Source organism: Seriola aureovittata, chromosome 5 (genome assembly GCF_021018895.1).
Source record: "Seriola aureovittata isolate HTS-2021-v1 ecotype China chromosome 5, ASM2101889v1, whole genome shotgun sequence".
NCBI lineage: Eukaryota > Metazoa > Chordata > Actinopteri > Carangiformes > Carangidae > Seriola > Seriola aureovittata.
Window position 1 is genome coordinate 24,260,289 of NC_079368.1, and position 16,407 is coordinate 24,276,695.

General features: G+C 40.9%; 2 protein-coding genes and 1 long non-coding RNA gene across 5 annotated transcripts; 2 read left to right on the forward strand and 1 right to left on the reverse strand.

Annotated features, from left to right (window-relative positions):
• The first annotated feature begins 354 nt into the window (after positions 1-354).
• gp1bb (glycoprotein Ib platelet subunit beta) lies at positions 355-3,580 on the forward strand. 3 transcript variants are annotated; one of them, XM_056376439.1, is made up of 3 exons: positions 422-476; positions 1,127-1,237; positions 1,351-3,580. In XM_056376439.1, exons 2-3 carry the CDS (start codon positions 1,211-1,213, stop codon positions 1,984-1,986), a joined length of 663 nt encoding a protein of 220 aa, XP_056232414.1. In that variant the 5' UTR covers positions 422-476; positions 1,127-1,210; the 3' UTR covers positions 1,987-3,580. The 3 variants fall into 3 exon arrangements, with proteins under 3 accessions (XP_056232415.1, XP_056232414.1, XP_056232413.1); XM_056376440.1 differs by lacking the exon at positions 1,127-1,237 and having other exon boundaries at positions 355-476; XM_056376438.1 differs by lacking the exon at positions 422-476 and having other exon boundaries at positions 486-1,237.
• A 136-nt stretch (positions 3,581-3,716) lies between these two features.
• On the forward strand, positions 3,717-16,194 carry dhx37 (DEAH (Asp-Glu-Ala-His) box polypeptide 37). Its single transcript, XM_056376435.1, has 27 exons — positions 3,717-3,806; positions 3,975-4,090; positions 4,603-4,772; positions 5,086-5,198; positions 5,282-5,666; positions 5,756-5,904; positions 6,040-6,132; positions 6,265-6,361; positions 6,805-6,918; positions 7,045-7,261; positions 7,427-7,525; positions 7,618-7,688; positions 7,826-7,961; positions 8,058-8,134; positions 8,322-8,554; positions 8,639-8,750; positions 8,836-8,942; positions 9,375-9,563; positions 13,260-13,384; positions 13,633-13,749; positions 13,837-14,009; positions 14,105-14,219; positions 14,356-14,493; positions 14,575-14,669; positions 15,338-15,411; positions 15,590-15,687; positions 15,778-16,194. Exons 2-27 carry the CDS (start codon positions 3,988-3,990, stop codon positions 15,852-15,854), a joined length of 3,477 nt encoding a protein of 1,158 aa, XP_056232410.1. The 5' UTR covers positions 3,717-3,806; positions 3,975-3,987; the 3' UTR covers positions 15,855-16,194.
• On the reverse strand, positions 9,582-13,248 carry LOC130169582 (uncharacterized). Its single transcript, XR_008827848.1, has 3 exons — positions 11,585-13,248; positions 11,432-11,478; positions 9,582-11,332 (listed from the first exon to the last, which is right to left on the reverse strand). It is a non-coding gene; the product is annotated as an uncharacterized LOC130169582 (long non-coding RNA).
• Positions 16,195-16,407: the final 213 nt, after the last annotated feature.

A 16,407-nucleotide genomic window follows, 5' to 3' on the forward strand; every position in this document is an offset into this window, starting at 1 on the left:
AATGATTTTTGAAATAACTGCTCCATTTAAACCCAAGTTAATATTCAATCATATAATCATTTATTATTGGAAACTTCGTTCTTTAAATATGTTGAACTGTGTGCTTGTCGAAAGACAAATTTCACATTTAATTGCATGTTTCGTTGAACTGCTGACTAAACCATTCATTATATACATTAGCAATTAACTGGAAGTTTTGTCTCTGTTTTACCTTTATTTGGTACCAAATTCAATTTTTCTTTCCATCAAATGTTCTAGCAAATTATTAGGAAATTGAGGACTCATGAATTTAAGTTACTGAGGCACTTTCCATATCCTTGTGCGTGTACTGTACGTGCGTGTGCACAGGCATGTGTGTGTATTCATATTTGACAGAACTTCTTTATCAGTGAGTGCCAGCTGCACAAACACACGATATCTCTCAGAGCGACAGTAAGAAACGCAGTCCTTTCTTGAAGACACACTCAGCACTGAAGGTAAGTCCCTGTCCTCTGACCTTGTCAAGACTCCTCTGTTCTGTAGCTTTCATCATATTATTTACACTAAAACAGGATGACCTTTGACCTAAGTTCTTGCTCTCAAAATATCCAGGCACTTAGAAAGCTGTAGACTGCATGGTCTGACCTGAAGGTACTGACATCACAAAATTGTGGGCATGAAGGGAAGCAGGAGGGTTTTTACTGTCAATGCACTGGACTAACAAAACAGAGAAAAGAATATGTGTTGTAAAATGGACAATTTGTGCTTTTTGTTTTTTGTTGTTATATGAACCCATAATGCTGTAATAATACTATGTTTTATGGAAGTGTTTGGTTCTAAACTTGTGGTACTAAAGTGATACTATAAACTAACTATAAACTAGTTTTAGTAAATTCAGTAGTTCAATCGACTCAATGTACATAGAGTGACCAGAATAATTTCACAATAATCTGCACACTTTAACACTCTTTAAGTTGTAACACTACAGTCATCTTATTACTGCAGGACTCTTGTTGGATTGTATTAATTTCTATTTTCACATAATTTTAGATCCAAACAGAGAACGCATGTCCATTAATACACTTTGCTATATTTATTGACTTGCATGGCAGTTATCATTTAAGAGTTTATGTTATATTCCTTCCAGTAACGGCTGAATGGTCTTTTTGTCGAAGCCTTGAGTTGATACTCTGCAGTGAAGAGCCAGACACTAGATGTGGGAGTAGTTGTAATGTTCCTGTGCCTACACCTTCAAATGGTATCTGCCAAATATTTCAACCTTCAAGACATAAAAAATGGCTGCTCACACACAATGCAACTAATCAGAGGTGACTTGGATGAATCTCCTCTCCTCTCCTCCTCTCTCTCCAGAGATTAGTAAACATGAAGGGGCTTCTGCTCCTGTGTCTGCTCCTCCTGTTTGGAGGTCAAAGGTCATCAGCGTGCCCCCACCTTTGCTCCTGTGATGGCGGTCACGTGGACTGCAGCAGCAAGTCTTTCACCTCCTCCTCGCTGCCCACCAGTTTCCCTGCTGGGACCACCGAGCTCCGTCTCAACAACAACCTGCTGACCGCCCTCCCTAACGGGCTCCTGGATGATCTGACCTCCCTCCGCTCTGTCTCCTTTCATGGGAACCCCTGGGTGTGTGACTGTGGCGTCCTCTACCTGCGAGCCTGGCTGCTGCATCACCACGCCACCGTCACATTGAACCCGAGCGTCAACTGCAGCTCTCCTCCCGCATTGAGAGGGCGGCAGGTGATGTACTTAACCGAGGAGGAGATCCTGCAGTCCTGCCACTACTGGTACTGTGACCTGGCTTTGGCCTCGCAGGTGTGTCTGCTTGTGTTCGTGTTGGTGCAGGTGGCTCTGCTGGTGGCTCTCATCGTGTTCCTGAAGAAGTTCGAGAGGCTGTCCAAGGAGGCGAGGAGAACCACAGAGGAGAGCTTCACAGCCGGGGAGAGTCTGAGGGAGGAGGAGTATGTACCTTTAAAGGACAATAACATGTGAGATGGAAAAAGACTATTAGACGAAAAGAAGAAAAAGAGCTTTTTATCATCTGCACACTGAGAGAAAATGTCAGTCAGATTACATTGTTTTTGTGTTTCAGAATATAATTTCAAAGTTAATTTTTTTATGCACAAGCAGATGACACAGGAAAAACCACAATGAATAAGTAGGGAAACATAACAAATGCAGATACTTCCTAACAGGACATAAGTGGAGTGGTTTGTTAAATAATGTGAATCACTCGCGACATCACCAGATCACCACCTCCTTCCTTTAATTTCTAACTCATGTATGTCACTTATACTGTATACCACTGGAGAAGAGAGTGAATAAAAATAACAAATAAAAAGAGTCAGCACTCAGCACTGTAGAGTTTTGAGGCTAATACTGATATTGTCCTTTCAAAGTAAGAATTTCTTTATCTGTTGGACAATGCTCATTTCATTCAGAGAAAAGGAGAGGCGCTGTAAAATGCAAAGAAGTGTGGAAATGCTTCTATGCTGTTTTGCAGTTGTGCACAAAGAGCAAATTAAAATGTCTTTCTTTTCTGTGTTTGACAGCTTCCATCCTTTTTTCAGTGACAACATTTTTTTTCTAAGTGTTATCTCTGAAAACAGGAAGCCCTCTTCCTCTGTTTCCTGTGATGTATTCATTTAAAACATTAGAGAAGATAGTAAGGATCAGGATCCCTTTAGTTTGGTTAATAAAAAGTTGGGAACATTGGAGGCTTATGAAGTGTAATTTACAGAAATAAACTTGTCAGGTCCCTGTGGTGGCCTTGTTATTTACCAGCCAACACATATGCTTGTTCCTATGGGCTTGCATCATAACCTTATTTCAGTTGATAATATTGGTATTGCATGTTTATTCTGTGCACAGTATAGATCAACTTAGTCATGTGCATATGGACAGTAACGTCTACACACTTGTACTCATTGCACTCATTCCCAATTAATTTATTTTTGTTCACATGTCAAATATACCACATAATCATGCCACATAATGATCACAGGAAGAAACCACACAGGCCCTTTCTACCTTGACCAAAACCCATGTGACTAAAACATCAAATTCCAGCTTTCTTTCTTCAAAGGCCCATGTGGTTGAAAAGCTGATAAATGATAATAGATGTAACAAGTAACACGTTTCCTGTACATAATCAGCACTTTGACATGTTTTTTTTTTGTGGATGTGAGTCTAAGATGTGAGAAATTGTTATGTTTGAAATACTTAAAAAAATGTTATATCTGTGTAATAGCTGGCAATTTTATATGTTTTTCTGATATTTTTTCACTTATTTCAAGTTATTTGGCATTTTTTATTAATATATTGTGTAATTTGTTAAATATGCGGGAAAAAAAATATATTTTTGATTGTGCCATATTAATGCTAATCCTACATACAATTTTAAATACTTCATTATGGAACAGCATTCTGATCTTTTAGACACAAAACAAATGTGAAAGGTTTAATCAAAATGTATTCACAGTTCATGGCAATACTGCATATTTCTTTGTTAATATACTCTCTTAATCAATTTTATTGGATTATGGATTGCATTAATAAAGACGTTTAATTGGAAAATTAAATGCACTTTTTTTTCTCAAATTTATTTTAAAAGGAAATATTAATTAATGGATCTTTTACTCTTGATAGTCTATATTGTTGTTTCCAACAGCGGAACCTTTCTTCGAAGACCTGGTTTCAGCTACGGACAGTTTTCCCTGATGGACTATGTTTACACGTGATGTCAGTGCAGAGCTGAAATTTCAAACGTGTTTAAATGTCTATTGCTGTTTGACCCGCTGAAATAAAAAAAGGTTTGTATTTTTCAATATTCATAAAGATTTATTCGGTTGCGTAAATAACGTCAAACACCGCGATGCTTCAGGTGATTTTAGATAATTAGCTCATTGTGGCTCTGGCATGGTGTCAGTTTTTTTTTTTTTCGTGATGTTTAACATAATAAGTTCTCATGTTTCTACTAGACGTCAGTTTAAAATGGGAAAACTCAGGAAGAAGCACAACTGGAAGGGGAGACAGCAGAGCGACCCTCAACAACCAGCTGATGGAGAGAAGACGGAGGTTGTGGTGGAACTGCAGGGTGAGACTTTATCCAGAAACTGCTCAACCCGCTTATTGATGTGAACGTGTGTTAGACAGTCCGAAGGTAAAGCCCTGAGCCTGTTTGAAACTTTCAGATTTGTGAAACTTTTAGTTTATTTGGGGGAAAAAAATTGCAATTTCACTGCTTTTTTTCACACCTAGGCCAAAAACATCTACACTTGGACTTCTACAATCTGGACCAGTTTAGTGTGTTGAAAATACAGTTTCTGATTTGTGAAGCCTTTATTTTATTTGTGGAAACACAAAAGGGTGCCCTGGTCTAACTACATTGGACTAGTTTTTATTTTATTTTTTAAACTACACATGGTTTATTGGCCTTATTGCCTGTATAAAGATGACAGTTCACAAGTCTGAAAGTAGGTTTAAACAGTTAAAGCTTTGATATGGATGTGTAGTAGCCTTTCACACCAGAAAGTGATGCAAAAAGTGTCATTTAAGTTTCCCTTTAACTTCAGTGTTGTCAACCACTGTATGCTGTGTTTTCACCAGGTGGAGCCAGGCTAAAAGGTGTAGATGAGAGCAACGCTTTGGTCCTCCCAGCCAACAAAGCCAAGAAGTCGAAAACCTCAGTGACACCGGTTTCCACCAAAAAGCCCCTCACCAAGAAGCAGAGGAAAGAGCTGCAGAAAGTGCTGGAGCGCAAGGAGAAGAAAGCTCAGGTGAGCGACAGGTTGATGCTGCAGGTTCAGACAAAAAACCGCGCAGCTTTAAGAAGAAAGTAATTTCTCTAACCAGGTTTTACAAACACACTTTTTAGCAAGGGGAACGCAACTTTTATCAACAGTTATAACCACAATAATGTTTCTAGTCGTGCTGAAACGAACCAGTTGAACAATTTCTTCACTGTTATTCACAGTTATTCACTGTAACTTGTAACATTAAATTTAAGTTAGTCTGCCAACAAGACTTTAGTCAAATTTGATATAAAGAACTAGATCACAACCCACCTATGTGTCTGTCTGTCCTGTGCAGAGAGCAGACATCCTGACCAAACTGGCTGAGGTGCAGCTTCCAGACTCTGAACTGAAGCTGCTGTACACCACGTCCAAACTGGGAACTGGAGACAAACTTTACCAGACTAAACAGTGAGTGCACAAATACAATATGTGGAGGAGGAGGATGTGGTGAAGGTGGAATCGATGGTTTAATATTTTTGGGTCATTTTCAGGACATTGGATGAAACAAAAGACGGAGACTCAGGTCCGAAGATCAGCAGCGTCAGTGGAGCGAACAGGAAAAGAAAATGGAGAGAAGAGGAGGAAGATGAAGACGAACAAAAGGCAGAAGAAAGTAGTGACCTGGACACTTCCTCTGATGATGATGAGGAGGAGGAGGATGAAGAAGTGAATCAAACCACAGAGATGGATGAAGCTAAGGAAACCACCTCTCCCACTCAGGAGACAGAGGACAAACAGGGAGTGAAGGAAGAACAACGGAAAACAAAACAAGATGGACAGAGTGAGAAGAAGGTTCTAAATCAGCAGAAAGTTCAAGACAAGAAGCCGTCGCAGCCGGCGGTCTTCATCCCTGTTGACAGATTACCAGAAATACAGGTCTGCGCTCACCGCATGTTTGTCGAGAGTCTCGAGTGTTTTTTGTTGGTGATTGATTGATTCAGGTGTATTTCATTCTGTTGCTGTAGGACGCTCGTCTGAAGCTGCCCGTGCTGGCGGAGGAGCAGGTCATCATGGAGGCAGTGAGAGAAAACCCCTGTGTCGTCATCTGCGGAGAGACAGGAAGTGGAAAGACCACTCAAGTTCCTCAGTTCCTGTATGAAGCCGGCTACGCCAGGTAGCTTATCCTCTCTGTTGGGCAGTCCTTAAATGCCTCACTGGATTTTTTTACAGAGAAAAAAAGGCTTTTATGTGGATAAACATTCATGTCATGTGTGATTGCATGTGGTTACAGTTGTGCTTCTCTCTGCAGTGGCAGTGGGATTATTGGCATCACAGAGCCGAGACGAGTAGCAGCTGTCAGCATGTCTCACAGGGTGGCCAAAGAGATGAACCTGTCCACACGGTAACAAAAATATATATGATATAATATACAGACTATTCATGTACGAAGCCTCTTTGTGACAAATTTGGAAACGGAAATATTGCTTATAATAACATTTTTTAAATATGTATCTATGGTCAATCCTGTGCCCAGGGTGGTGTCTTACCAGATCCGATACGAAGGGAATGTGACAGACGAGACCAAAATCAAGTTCATGACAGACGGTGTTTTACTGAAGGAGATCCAGAAGGTACCGTCTTTACTCTGCATTGAGTTATTTCAATAAAATACTGTAAACATGATGGAAAATCTGAATTAAATACTGTTTTCCTGCATTTCTCTACAGAGAGAAAAAGAAAATAGACATGAAAACATGACTTTTTTTTTGACATTTGACAGAAGGAAAAACATTGATCCTTACAGTGTTTTTATTATCATCTCCTAAATGATGAAAAAAGAATAAAGACACATGTCCCTGCTGCGTTCATGTAGTTGTAAGGGAAACCATATTTATATTTCACACTGAACCCATTTTAATGTTTGAAGCATCCTGTGAAAGATCAAGTTAGTTTTACTAAGTTATTACTATTATTTACTATTATTACTAATAATAGACTTGTTTATAATACACAGTACATTGAATCTGTATGAGTCTTTTAACGGCTTCGATATCGTGTCTGTCTTGTCTCTTAGGATTTCCTGCTCCAGAGATACAGTGTGATAATCATAGATGAAGCCCACGAGAGGAGTGTGTACACCGACATCCTCATCGGACTGCTGTCTCGTATCGTCCCGCTCAGAAACAAGGTGAGAGACGCAGCTGCTGTTTGTGGTGTGAAAAGTCCGAACCTTAAAGACTCGCAGGGGGTTTTCTTTCCATCAGCATCTTCCTGTTTGATTAACCTGTTGTTTCACACCACCATCTCTCTGCAGAAAGGCATGCCCATGAAGCTGCTGGTCATGTCGGCTACTCTGCGGGTTGAAGACTTCACAGACAACCAGAAGCTGTTCCGGATTCCTCCACCCGTCATCAAGGTGGACGCCCGCCAGTTCCCCGTCACTATCCATTTCAACAAACGCACCCCGCTGGAGGATTACACCGGAGAGGCTTTCCACAAGACCTGCAAGATCCACCGGATGCTGCCTCCAGGTGCCCAAACAGACGGCCACATCTAACAGATTTAGTAGTTTTCAGCATTAACATTTATTTACTACAAAACTAAATAGACCTATAAAGAAAGAAGGGCGAATCCTGCAACTCACCGCATTAATAGGTGTCTTACTACTGCCTTGATACCATGTCTGTGTCCCTCAGGTGGTATCTTGGTGTTTCTGACCGGTCAGGCAGAGGTTCACAGTCTGTGCAGAAGACTGAGGAAAGCTTTCCCCTTCAGGAAGAGTAACACAACCACCGGTGAGTGTAACACACCTGTTTTGTCCCCTCACACTCTGATGTAATTCTGGGCAGAGGTTTTCTATATTTACTTTTTTTTTTGTTGTGTCCAGGTGAAGATGAAGAAGCAGACACCTCAGAGGCGATGAGGAAGTTTAAAAAGGCCAAGCAGAAGAAGACTGTCGTGAGTCTACTTTTTGTGAAATGCCCCCAAAAGCCGCTGTAGCTTAAAATACCCTTCTGATGGGTCCTTAAAGCTGCTTACATCTTTGATACCTATTTCTTGTGTACATATTTTAGGAGTGTTGTTTCTGTCTCCAGTCTCTGCCCAGGATCGACTTGGATAACTACTCCGCCCTGCCGGTGGATGAAGGTGACGAGGACAGGGAGGCGGGGATCGGAGACGAGGAGGACGAAGGCTCTGATGTAGATATCGGCGACGATCCCAGCAATGAAGGCAAGCTGCTCCAGATCAATAATTCCTCAAATCCAGTTGTATGTATTTCACTTAAGTGTCCTTACAAATTCTGCTGTGCTGTGTTTCATCTTTTAGAGGAGAAGGCGGACCCATCCCTCCCTCTGTATGTCCTCCCGCTCTACTCTTTGTTGGCCCCAGAGCAGCAGGCCAAGGTAAGATTAACATGTCGGCACTAAAACGGATGGAAATCATGATGCGGGAGAAGACGTAGGATTGTTTTTTAGCATTAAAGTATATTTATAAAGAGTGAAGACCATTATAAAAGATTAAAGTAATAATGTAATGTCGCTTCACAAAATGTGGAGAGTCTGATAACGTGTGTGTGCTTCTTGCCTGCAGGTGTTCAGGCCTCCTCCTCCTGGCACTCGTCTGTGTGTCGTAGCCACCAACGTGGCCGAGACGTCTCTGACCATCCCCGGCATCAAGTACGTGGTTGACTGCGGTCGAGTTAAGAAACGTTTCTACGACCGAGTGACCGGAGTGTCGTCTTTTAAAGTCACATGGACCTCGCAGGCCTCCGCCAATCAAAGGGCGGGTAGAGCGGGACGCACAGAGCCGGGACACTGCTACAGGTCGGGACTTAACAGAGTGACCACGCAGATGTTTTCTTCACTCGGGGAAGATATTCACAAGCGTTTGTCTTTGTGCTTCTGCAGGTTGTACTCGTCTGCCGTGTTTGGAGACTTCAGCTTGTTCTCTGAGGCAGAGATCACTCGCAGGCCTGTGGAAGACCTGGTTCTACAGATGAAGGATCTCAACATAGAAAAGGTCAGTAAAAAGGGAACAACAGCAGGTTTCTGAGTGAAATGCTGCTGTATGAATATAAACGGCTTCATATTTTCTTTTTGTGCAGGTGGTCAATTTTCCCTTCCCCACGTCTCCCTCTGCCGAGGCTCTTGTTGCAGCAGAGCAGTTATTAGTCTCGCTGGGAGCGCTGAAAGAGCCGCCTCGCACTGGAAGGTAACTGTCTGTCGCTGGGTCTTCTGTTTGTTACCTGCCTTGACAACAGTCTCTGGCTTTTTTCTTGGATTACATTCCTATTAATTAAAACAAGAATGTTGAGGGATATTTTTCAGGTTCTTACAGAGAAGCAAAGTCATGTCATGAAACAAAGGTGTATTCTAATTTGAAGTTATTTGAGAGGATATTAAATTTAATTATAGAACTCAGGAATTTGTAGAACTCGTTAAGATTTTGATTGACAATTCGTCAGACCAATGAGAACAACAGAATTGGGTGTTATTAGGTTATTTTTTATTGCACAGGGAAGTCAGATGTTCCAGTGCCAACCTTCATGGCCCTTTCCTTAAATCCTGTCACCGAATCAGCCTTTTATATTTTCATTTAGAATTTTGACTATGTTGTAAGTAGAGGATTTTCTTTTATTATCAGGGTAAAAGAGATGGAGCGAGCGAGGCTGAGCTGTCCCATCACCCCCCTTGGCAGAGCAATGGCTTCTTTCCCTGTGGCACCACGTTATGCTAAAATGTTAGCGCTCGGGAGGCAGCAGGATTGCCTGCCGTACGTCATTGCTGTGGTAGCAGCCATGACAGTCCGTGAGATCTTCGAAGACCTTGACAGGTCAAGACGCATGTTTTCTCTAATGATCTGTGTTTTTAGATAAACATTTAATTGTTCTTCCATGGGGCGCCATGACGCACGAGGTTCTGGATTCAACCAGGTAGGAAGTGAGCGCAGAGCAAAACAGAGTGTCATGTCTTTGCGAGGTAGAAGCTTTGATTATGGATTTTTTCCTTTTTCCATATAAAAGTGCTGATAACAAATTCTTCCAGTGGCCACCTGGTGGAGCTAGAGGTATCATTGAACTGATAAAATATACACAAAACAGTAGATTAGTCTGAATAACTGGAGGTCTGGACTGAAAGGGAGTAGATGAGGAATGTACCCCATCTCTTTAATTCTCCGAGTCTTTTAAGACTTCATTATAGTTGTGTTTAATGTATCAAGGGAAAGATTGTTAGGCAAGTATTTAAAACAACTGGAATACTAAAGGAAGGCGTCTGCCCACTTAATTCACCCAGTGGCATTAATGCTGAATTAAACAACCTGTTTAATTTAATCTGCGGCAGAAAATCCCTCTGGATAAAATCTCTCTTGGCAAACTTACATTTGCTTCATTTTACATAATATAATATTCCTATATTTACAAAGTGTCATTTCCCTTTTATTTCAGGACAAAGTCACAAAAAAGATTTACTTTATAAATTATACGCACAGTAAAAACAAGGCCGACATGACTTTCATGGTTCTTGCTTTTAATGATAACAAACTGCCAAAATGGTGAACCACGCATAACAAAATTACAGTAAGTCTAAACCATCTATCTGAGTGGTGTTTTAAAACTAAACAACTGAAACTACTAACTAATACCACAATGGACATTGCAAGAGCGCTAAAATGTACAGCACCCCGTGGTCACAGGCACAGAGTCTCTTAAGCATTTTACGTCTTTGTGCAAGAGAAGATCATAATGGTAAAGTCTGTAAATCTATTCATATTTTACAGTTTTTAAAAGGTGTAACTGTTGCAAATCCACATGTATTACACAACCATTCCTATTATTGTATTGACAGTGGTTATTAATGATTAATCAGCAGTCTGTGATAGTACTGCAATACGTAGCCAGAGTGTGGGTTCTCTCATTCCTGCTGGTCTTCCCTCCGAGGGGACGTCTTCCTCAGTGGTTGAGTCAGGTGCCACCACATTACTGCAAACTGCAGCTTAAGAAAGCACAAGCCGAACGTCAAAACATTAGAAAAAGGAGGAAAATTTGAAAAATCTGCAAGTAGTAGAGATCAAACAAAACATGAAGTTAAAGCACGTAATAGCTGAAGGGGACAAAAAGATGATTCAAATGTTTGTAGTGAGCGAAAGGCGAACGTAAGGTGTGTAGCCAAGAAGTATTAGTGGAAGTGTTTATCAGCTTTAGCCTCCCTTGGAAATCATCTTGACGTTGAGCACAGAGAATATAAATCAGCTCAATCATTCAGCACAAATAATTACTGTCAACTACCAGATTATAACACTTCAACAAATCTTTCATTTATAGGGTTTACATGGTTCATGGTTCATTTACAATCAGTGTTTTACAGCAAATATCATGCTATCACAACACTAAAAGAAGAAAACTAGAGGAGCTTCATTTATATTTCTTCTAAAAAAGTTTATAAGTGAGTAATCCGTTTTCACCAAGGTGAGCAACAAAATCAAAGTTTAGATTTAATTTTATTTACCAGCAGTTTGAATCCCTCTTGGTCTCTGGAGAATCGCTCGACAGAGTAATGTCCTCTTTAGCTTCATTACTGGGCCATTGGGAAACTCTCATAGAACTACAGTAAAACAGTAACAGTAAAACAAATAAGTAAGAAATTAAATTCACATATTGCACATGCGAAAGTGTAGTGCACCTGACAATAAGACACATTAACCTGTGAGGGCCTTCTCCATCGCGGCAGGCAGCCCCCTGTGTGGTATCCTGGCCAAGCAGAGGGCAAAAACACACAAGATAAACTACATAAAAATGTGTCCAGATCCTTTGTTTATTTTAATGTTTACTTTAAAATAGCTGGAAGTGACCTCACCTGTTGGAAAGAAATGGGAAATGTTTCATCGTCATAGACGATTACACCAGGACATCCAACAGGATTGTCCACACACTGAATAGAAATCTGCAATGTAATCAAAAATGTTTTATGAAAATCAAGTGTAGCATTTATTGACCCTGTTACAAATACTAAACTGTACCACTTTAACTGCAGTGAGCTTAAATTTCTCTACTACATGCTAACAATACTCAACAACAATACTCAGCTGTCATTACTACGTTATTACACGAACGTTCGGTACTCATGGGTGAGACTGCACAAATCTCCACACTTTGATCTCAACCTAACTGCACCTGTAAAATTTTGTGTCTGTATCTTGTGATGCTATTGCTGAGACAGACAGACATATACGCTCCTGCCAAAGTCCTCAGACGTGCCACTGTGGTAGTTCCAGCTACAGTCGGAGTCTGTAGGACCGCGTTTTGCCATAATGGCGCATGGACTCAAAGTCACGCAGTCACGACTGGGAACAAGCACACTAGAGTGATTCAGACAATTCACCAAGTCAACCCAGGTCCAAATACAAACTTCCAAAACTGCAGCACTTCAGTATACTTTACCAAGCACTTGGACAGGTTTCTTTCACTCCAGCCTAAAATGTGAAAACTTACATGGGTTTCATCAGAGCCCGCCATTACTTCTTCTCAAAGGTAAAATACGTCCTGTGCGCGGTTACGTCAAATTAGTGTTACGTATTATATTAATATATGTCCAGCAATGTTGCGCATGTCAAAATGCTATTCAGATAATTGCATGAATCGCTTTCTTTGCACTTGGTCATTTTTTAAAAAAAGTGTTTGTCATTTGTGTCAGACTATTTAGAATATATAGAATAAAACATAATTTATTTTTAAAATAACATTTACTCTGAAAAATATAAAAGTACTTCTCTCACTCTTAAAAAACTACTAAAGCTACTAACTTTAAGCAGGTTTCCAACTAGGTATTCACGATGCACCTGATGAGACACTTTTATTCTGCTGGAAAGGTCGGAAAAAGCTCACCTCTTTTTGTCAAAGCCCAAGTCCAAATCTTGATAAAGTCGGTTGTCCTGTTTTCCTGGTTGTCCACGTTGAGGTAAAGACATATTATCTGGGGAAAAGAAGAGATTAACTAATATTAAACTGTGAAAGGTGGTGGAGAGAGTTCTGTGTTACGTCTTCTGCATTAGAGCTGTAAACTTTTTACTGCTGTTGGTTCAACCTTAGATCGAGACACAAAACAGGAAGTTAATTTGTTTAGTTCCCTTAATTTTGCATATGGATCACCTGCCCAAGTTCAAAACAGACAGGTACTTTTTGACCTTCCCTGTTGTCACTCACCCTCCGAAACTACTGGACATTTAGGTTTAAGATCAAAAGAGAAATATGAGACAAGAGTTCAGAATTTCAACTTTTATTTCTTGGTATTAAGCTACATGTAGATGTGTAAAATACCTAGACATAGCATTGTCTTAAAGTAATTTAAGATAAACAACATATACCATTTGGTTGTATAACCTTTGCTTGCAATAACTGCATCAAACCTGCAACGCACTGACTGCTGCGTTCTTCATGTGTAATGCTTTTATTATATGTGGACAGGCATACAACAGTGAAGCTGTAAGTTAGCTATGTTTTTATATTTCACACACATCTTTTTCTCTCCTCAGACCTGCAGGTAATGAAGATGAGAGCTCCAAGCTCACCCAGCGTCGAGCTCGGCTGACCCAAATGAGGAGGTTGTGGGCTGGGCAAGGAGCCTCACTCCTACTGGGGGACCTCATGGTCATGCTGGGTAAGCTTACATTTGTTCAGATTTGACTGAACGGTATTGAACTGTATATTGATTTTAAAGGTCCCAAGATGAGACTTCAGAATCAAAATCTTCCTTTAGGTTTCAGCATGAATAAAGATTTCATGGTGAGAGTTCAGGAGGCTCATGGTTTAAACAAGTTAACTGAGACTTGATTGAGGAATGATTGATTGAGGCACATAAAAGTCTATGATCACATTTGATTTATTTCTGGATACATGTGACTGCAGGCGCAGTTGGTGCTTGTGAATTTGCTGGCTGTACTCCCAAGTTTTGTGAGGAGAACGGCCTCCGGTATAAAGCCATGGTCGAGATCAGGAGGCTCAGAGGACAACTTACCAACGCAGGTACTCGCATGCAAGAAACACAGAAAACCTAACACACATCTGCTGCAAAAAACGCAACGAAAAATCATTTGTGTTCTCTCCTCCCAGTGAACGCAGTGTGTCCAGAGGTGGGAGTATTTGTAGATCCCAAGATGACTCCACCGACAGAGCACCAGGTGGTTTGCTTGCGGCAGATTGTTTTGACTGGACTTGGAGACCATCTTGCTCGCCGTGTGCAGGCGGAAGATATACTGGACCCAAAATGGAAGAATGGATACAAGGCAAGTTGCACTGAGGACTGTAATTGCTTCTTAGAAGAATGAACTGTGCCGTCGCTCTCCTTCACCTCCTCACCTTTATCTGTTGTGGTTCACAGACGGCTCTTATGGACGACCCGGTGTTCATTCATCCCACGTCTGCACTGTTTAAAACGCTGCCAGAGTTTATCGTCTACCAGGAGATCATGGAGACCACCAAGATGTACATGAAAGGTAAATCACCATGGACAAAAGGACAGTAAGGTCACTGGTGTCACAGTGTCTTCTTCGCGCTGACGTAGAGAGCTGTCAAATGTGAAAAAACAGGGGCTTACTTACCCTCACATGTCTTCCTCCCTGTTGGTGTCAGGTGTATCAGCAGTAGAAGCAGAGTGGGTCCCTCAGCTTCTGCCTCAGTACTGTCATTTCGGCCCCCCTCTCGACCCACCGTTACCGTGGTTCTGCTCGACCGCCGGCACCGTCAGATGTCACCGCTCAAGCACCTTCTGTAAGTTCTCTACAGCTGAGCACCGGAGCTGCGTTTGTGCCGACAGGCGTCTCTGAGTCATTTCTGTGTCTCCTCCTGCAGTCCGTGTGGGGTGGCAGCTGCCAGCGGTGGAGATGGAGTATCCAGACGGCCTGGAGCGCTACAAACTGTTTGCCAAGTTTTTTCTTGAAGGACAGGTACTGCAGTGAAACCTGAAAGTCCCACCATCTCTCTTAAGTCTTCACTTAAGTTTCAGCTGGGCATGAAAACTTGACCCTTACCATTCTGTCCAATCCTAAACAGTCGTGAACACTGCTAGAGCTCAAAATAACTGATATTCTTAAGTATTGGTAGCCTTACCAACTATTGATCCTGCCCCCTTTATTGTTTATTTAGATCAATACTTGTTCTTAACTTGGTAAATTATTAAATATACAGTATAATCAACAAATATTTAAACTTATGCTCCACGCCCAAATGTTCTTGTGTTTCTTATTCATAGGCCAGACATGGCCATTGAACAGGCCGGGGGTTCTTGCACTGTGCTGTTACACTATCCTCACTACACCCAACTCAATGAAACGATATTAAAACCAAACACGACATAAATGATCATCAATTCAATCCAAAAATTATTGAGAATTCAAGAAATTACATTGAAGTTTAAATTCTTAAGTATATTAACCATTTCCTGTCTTCAGAAAAGTTTTTGTCTAAAGAAACTTAACATACTGATGTGTTCTCTGTGCCAAGCAAAAAGAAAACAAATGCACTAAATAGGAAAAAGAGCATAAAAATCCCAAATCAAATCCTGCACCAGACAAAACCAGACAGGTCTTGTTTAGTAATGTTGTCTGCTTTGCAGGTTTGTCCTCAACTAAAGAAACACACTGGTCACCTTCTCTCAAACCCCTCCATCATGATAAAAACATGGGCAAAGTAAGTTGGCACTCTCTCTCTCTGTCTCTCTCTCTCACACACTCACTCACACACACACACACACACACACACACACTGCTCTTCCCTCTTTGAGGCATTTCACCATTTTTGTCATTTAATAGTTTGACTTGTTTCAAAGAAGAACTTTTCCTCTGCTCTTGTGTCTTTGCTGTTGTAGACTGCAGCCCAGGACGGAGGCTGTGCTGGGACCGCTGGTGTCAAAGAGAGTTGACTGCAGAGACACTCTGCTTTCCGTCTGGAAGACTGAAGATAAATGTGAGGATTTAATGTGCTTGGTATCACTTGTGCCAGTCTGATTTGATAAGACTTGTTGTCATGTAATCATGTATTTTTCTCCTCCTACAGTTCTGCTGTCTGCATACTGTCAGTGGATTCCTGAATCCATGCATCAAGAAGTTGCCAAAAGCTGGCCTCCTATATAAATCCTTGATTTGAAAAGCAGAAATTATGTTATGGACTTTTGTGACCAGAGACTTGCATTGACCTGCAGATGGACACAACCTTCACTCAAGAGGAGCTTCTTCAGACTCTGCTAATGTTTTTAAATGATCTCTCGAAGTGCAACTATCACCAAACAACATGGCCTTTTCGCCATTTTGTATTTTATATAAACCGTATCTATGATTTGTACAGTTTTGTCTGGAATACAATATTTCAACTACAGTTCTATAATGACTTTTAACTTGTTATCAGTGTGCTGCTGCTGTCAGTTATATGTCTGACTTGGTCTTCATAAGACTTATTAAAACTGGGTGGCTCTGAGTACAGCTGTTGTGTGATTTATTTATACTTCATGTAAAGTGGTTGAAAAATATTTAAAAAACAGTTGTAAAATGTCTTGCTTTGCTTTGGAGGAGCTTTGTGAACTCTGAAAACACAATCCTTGTGATGTCAGATGGGTTATCTCATCTTGCGGATGGAGACATAAATTGTTTAAAGGAAAGCCTGTGTTACAAGCTTGTAGAGAGAGGTTAC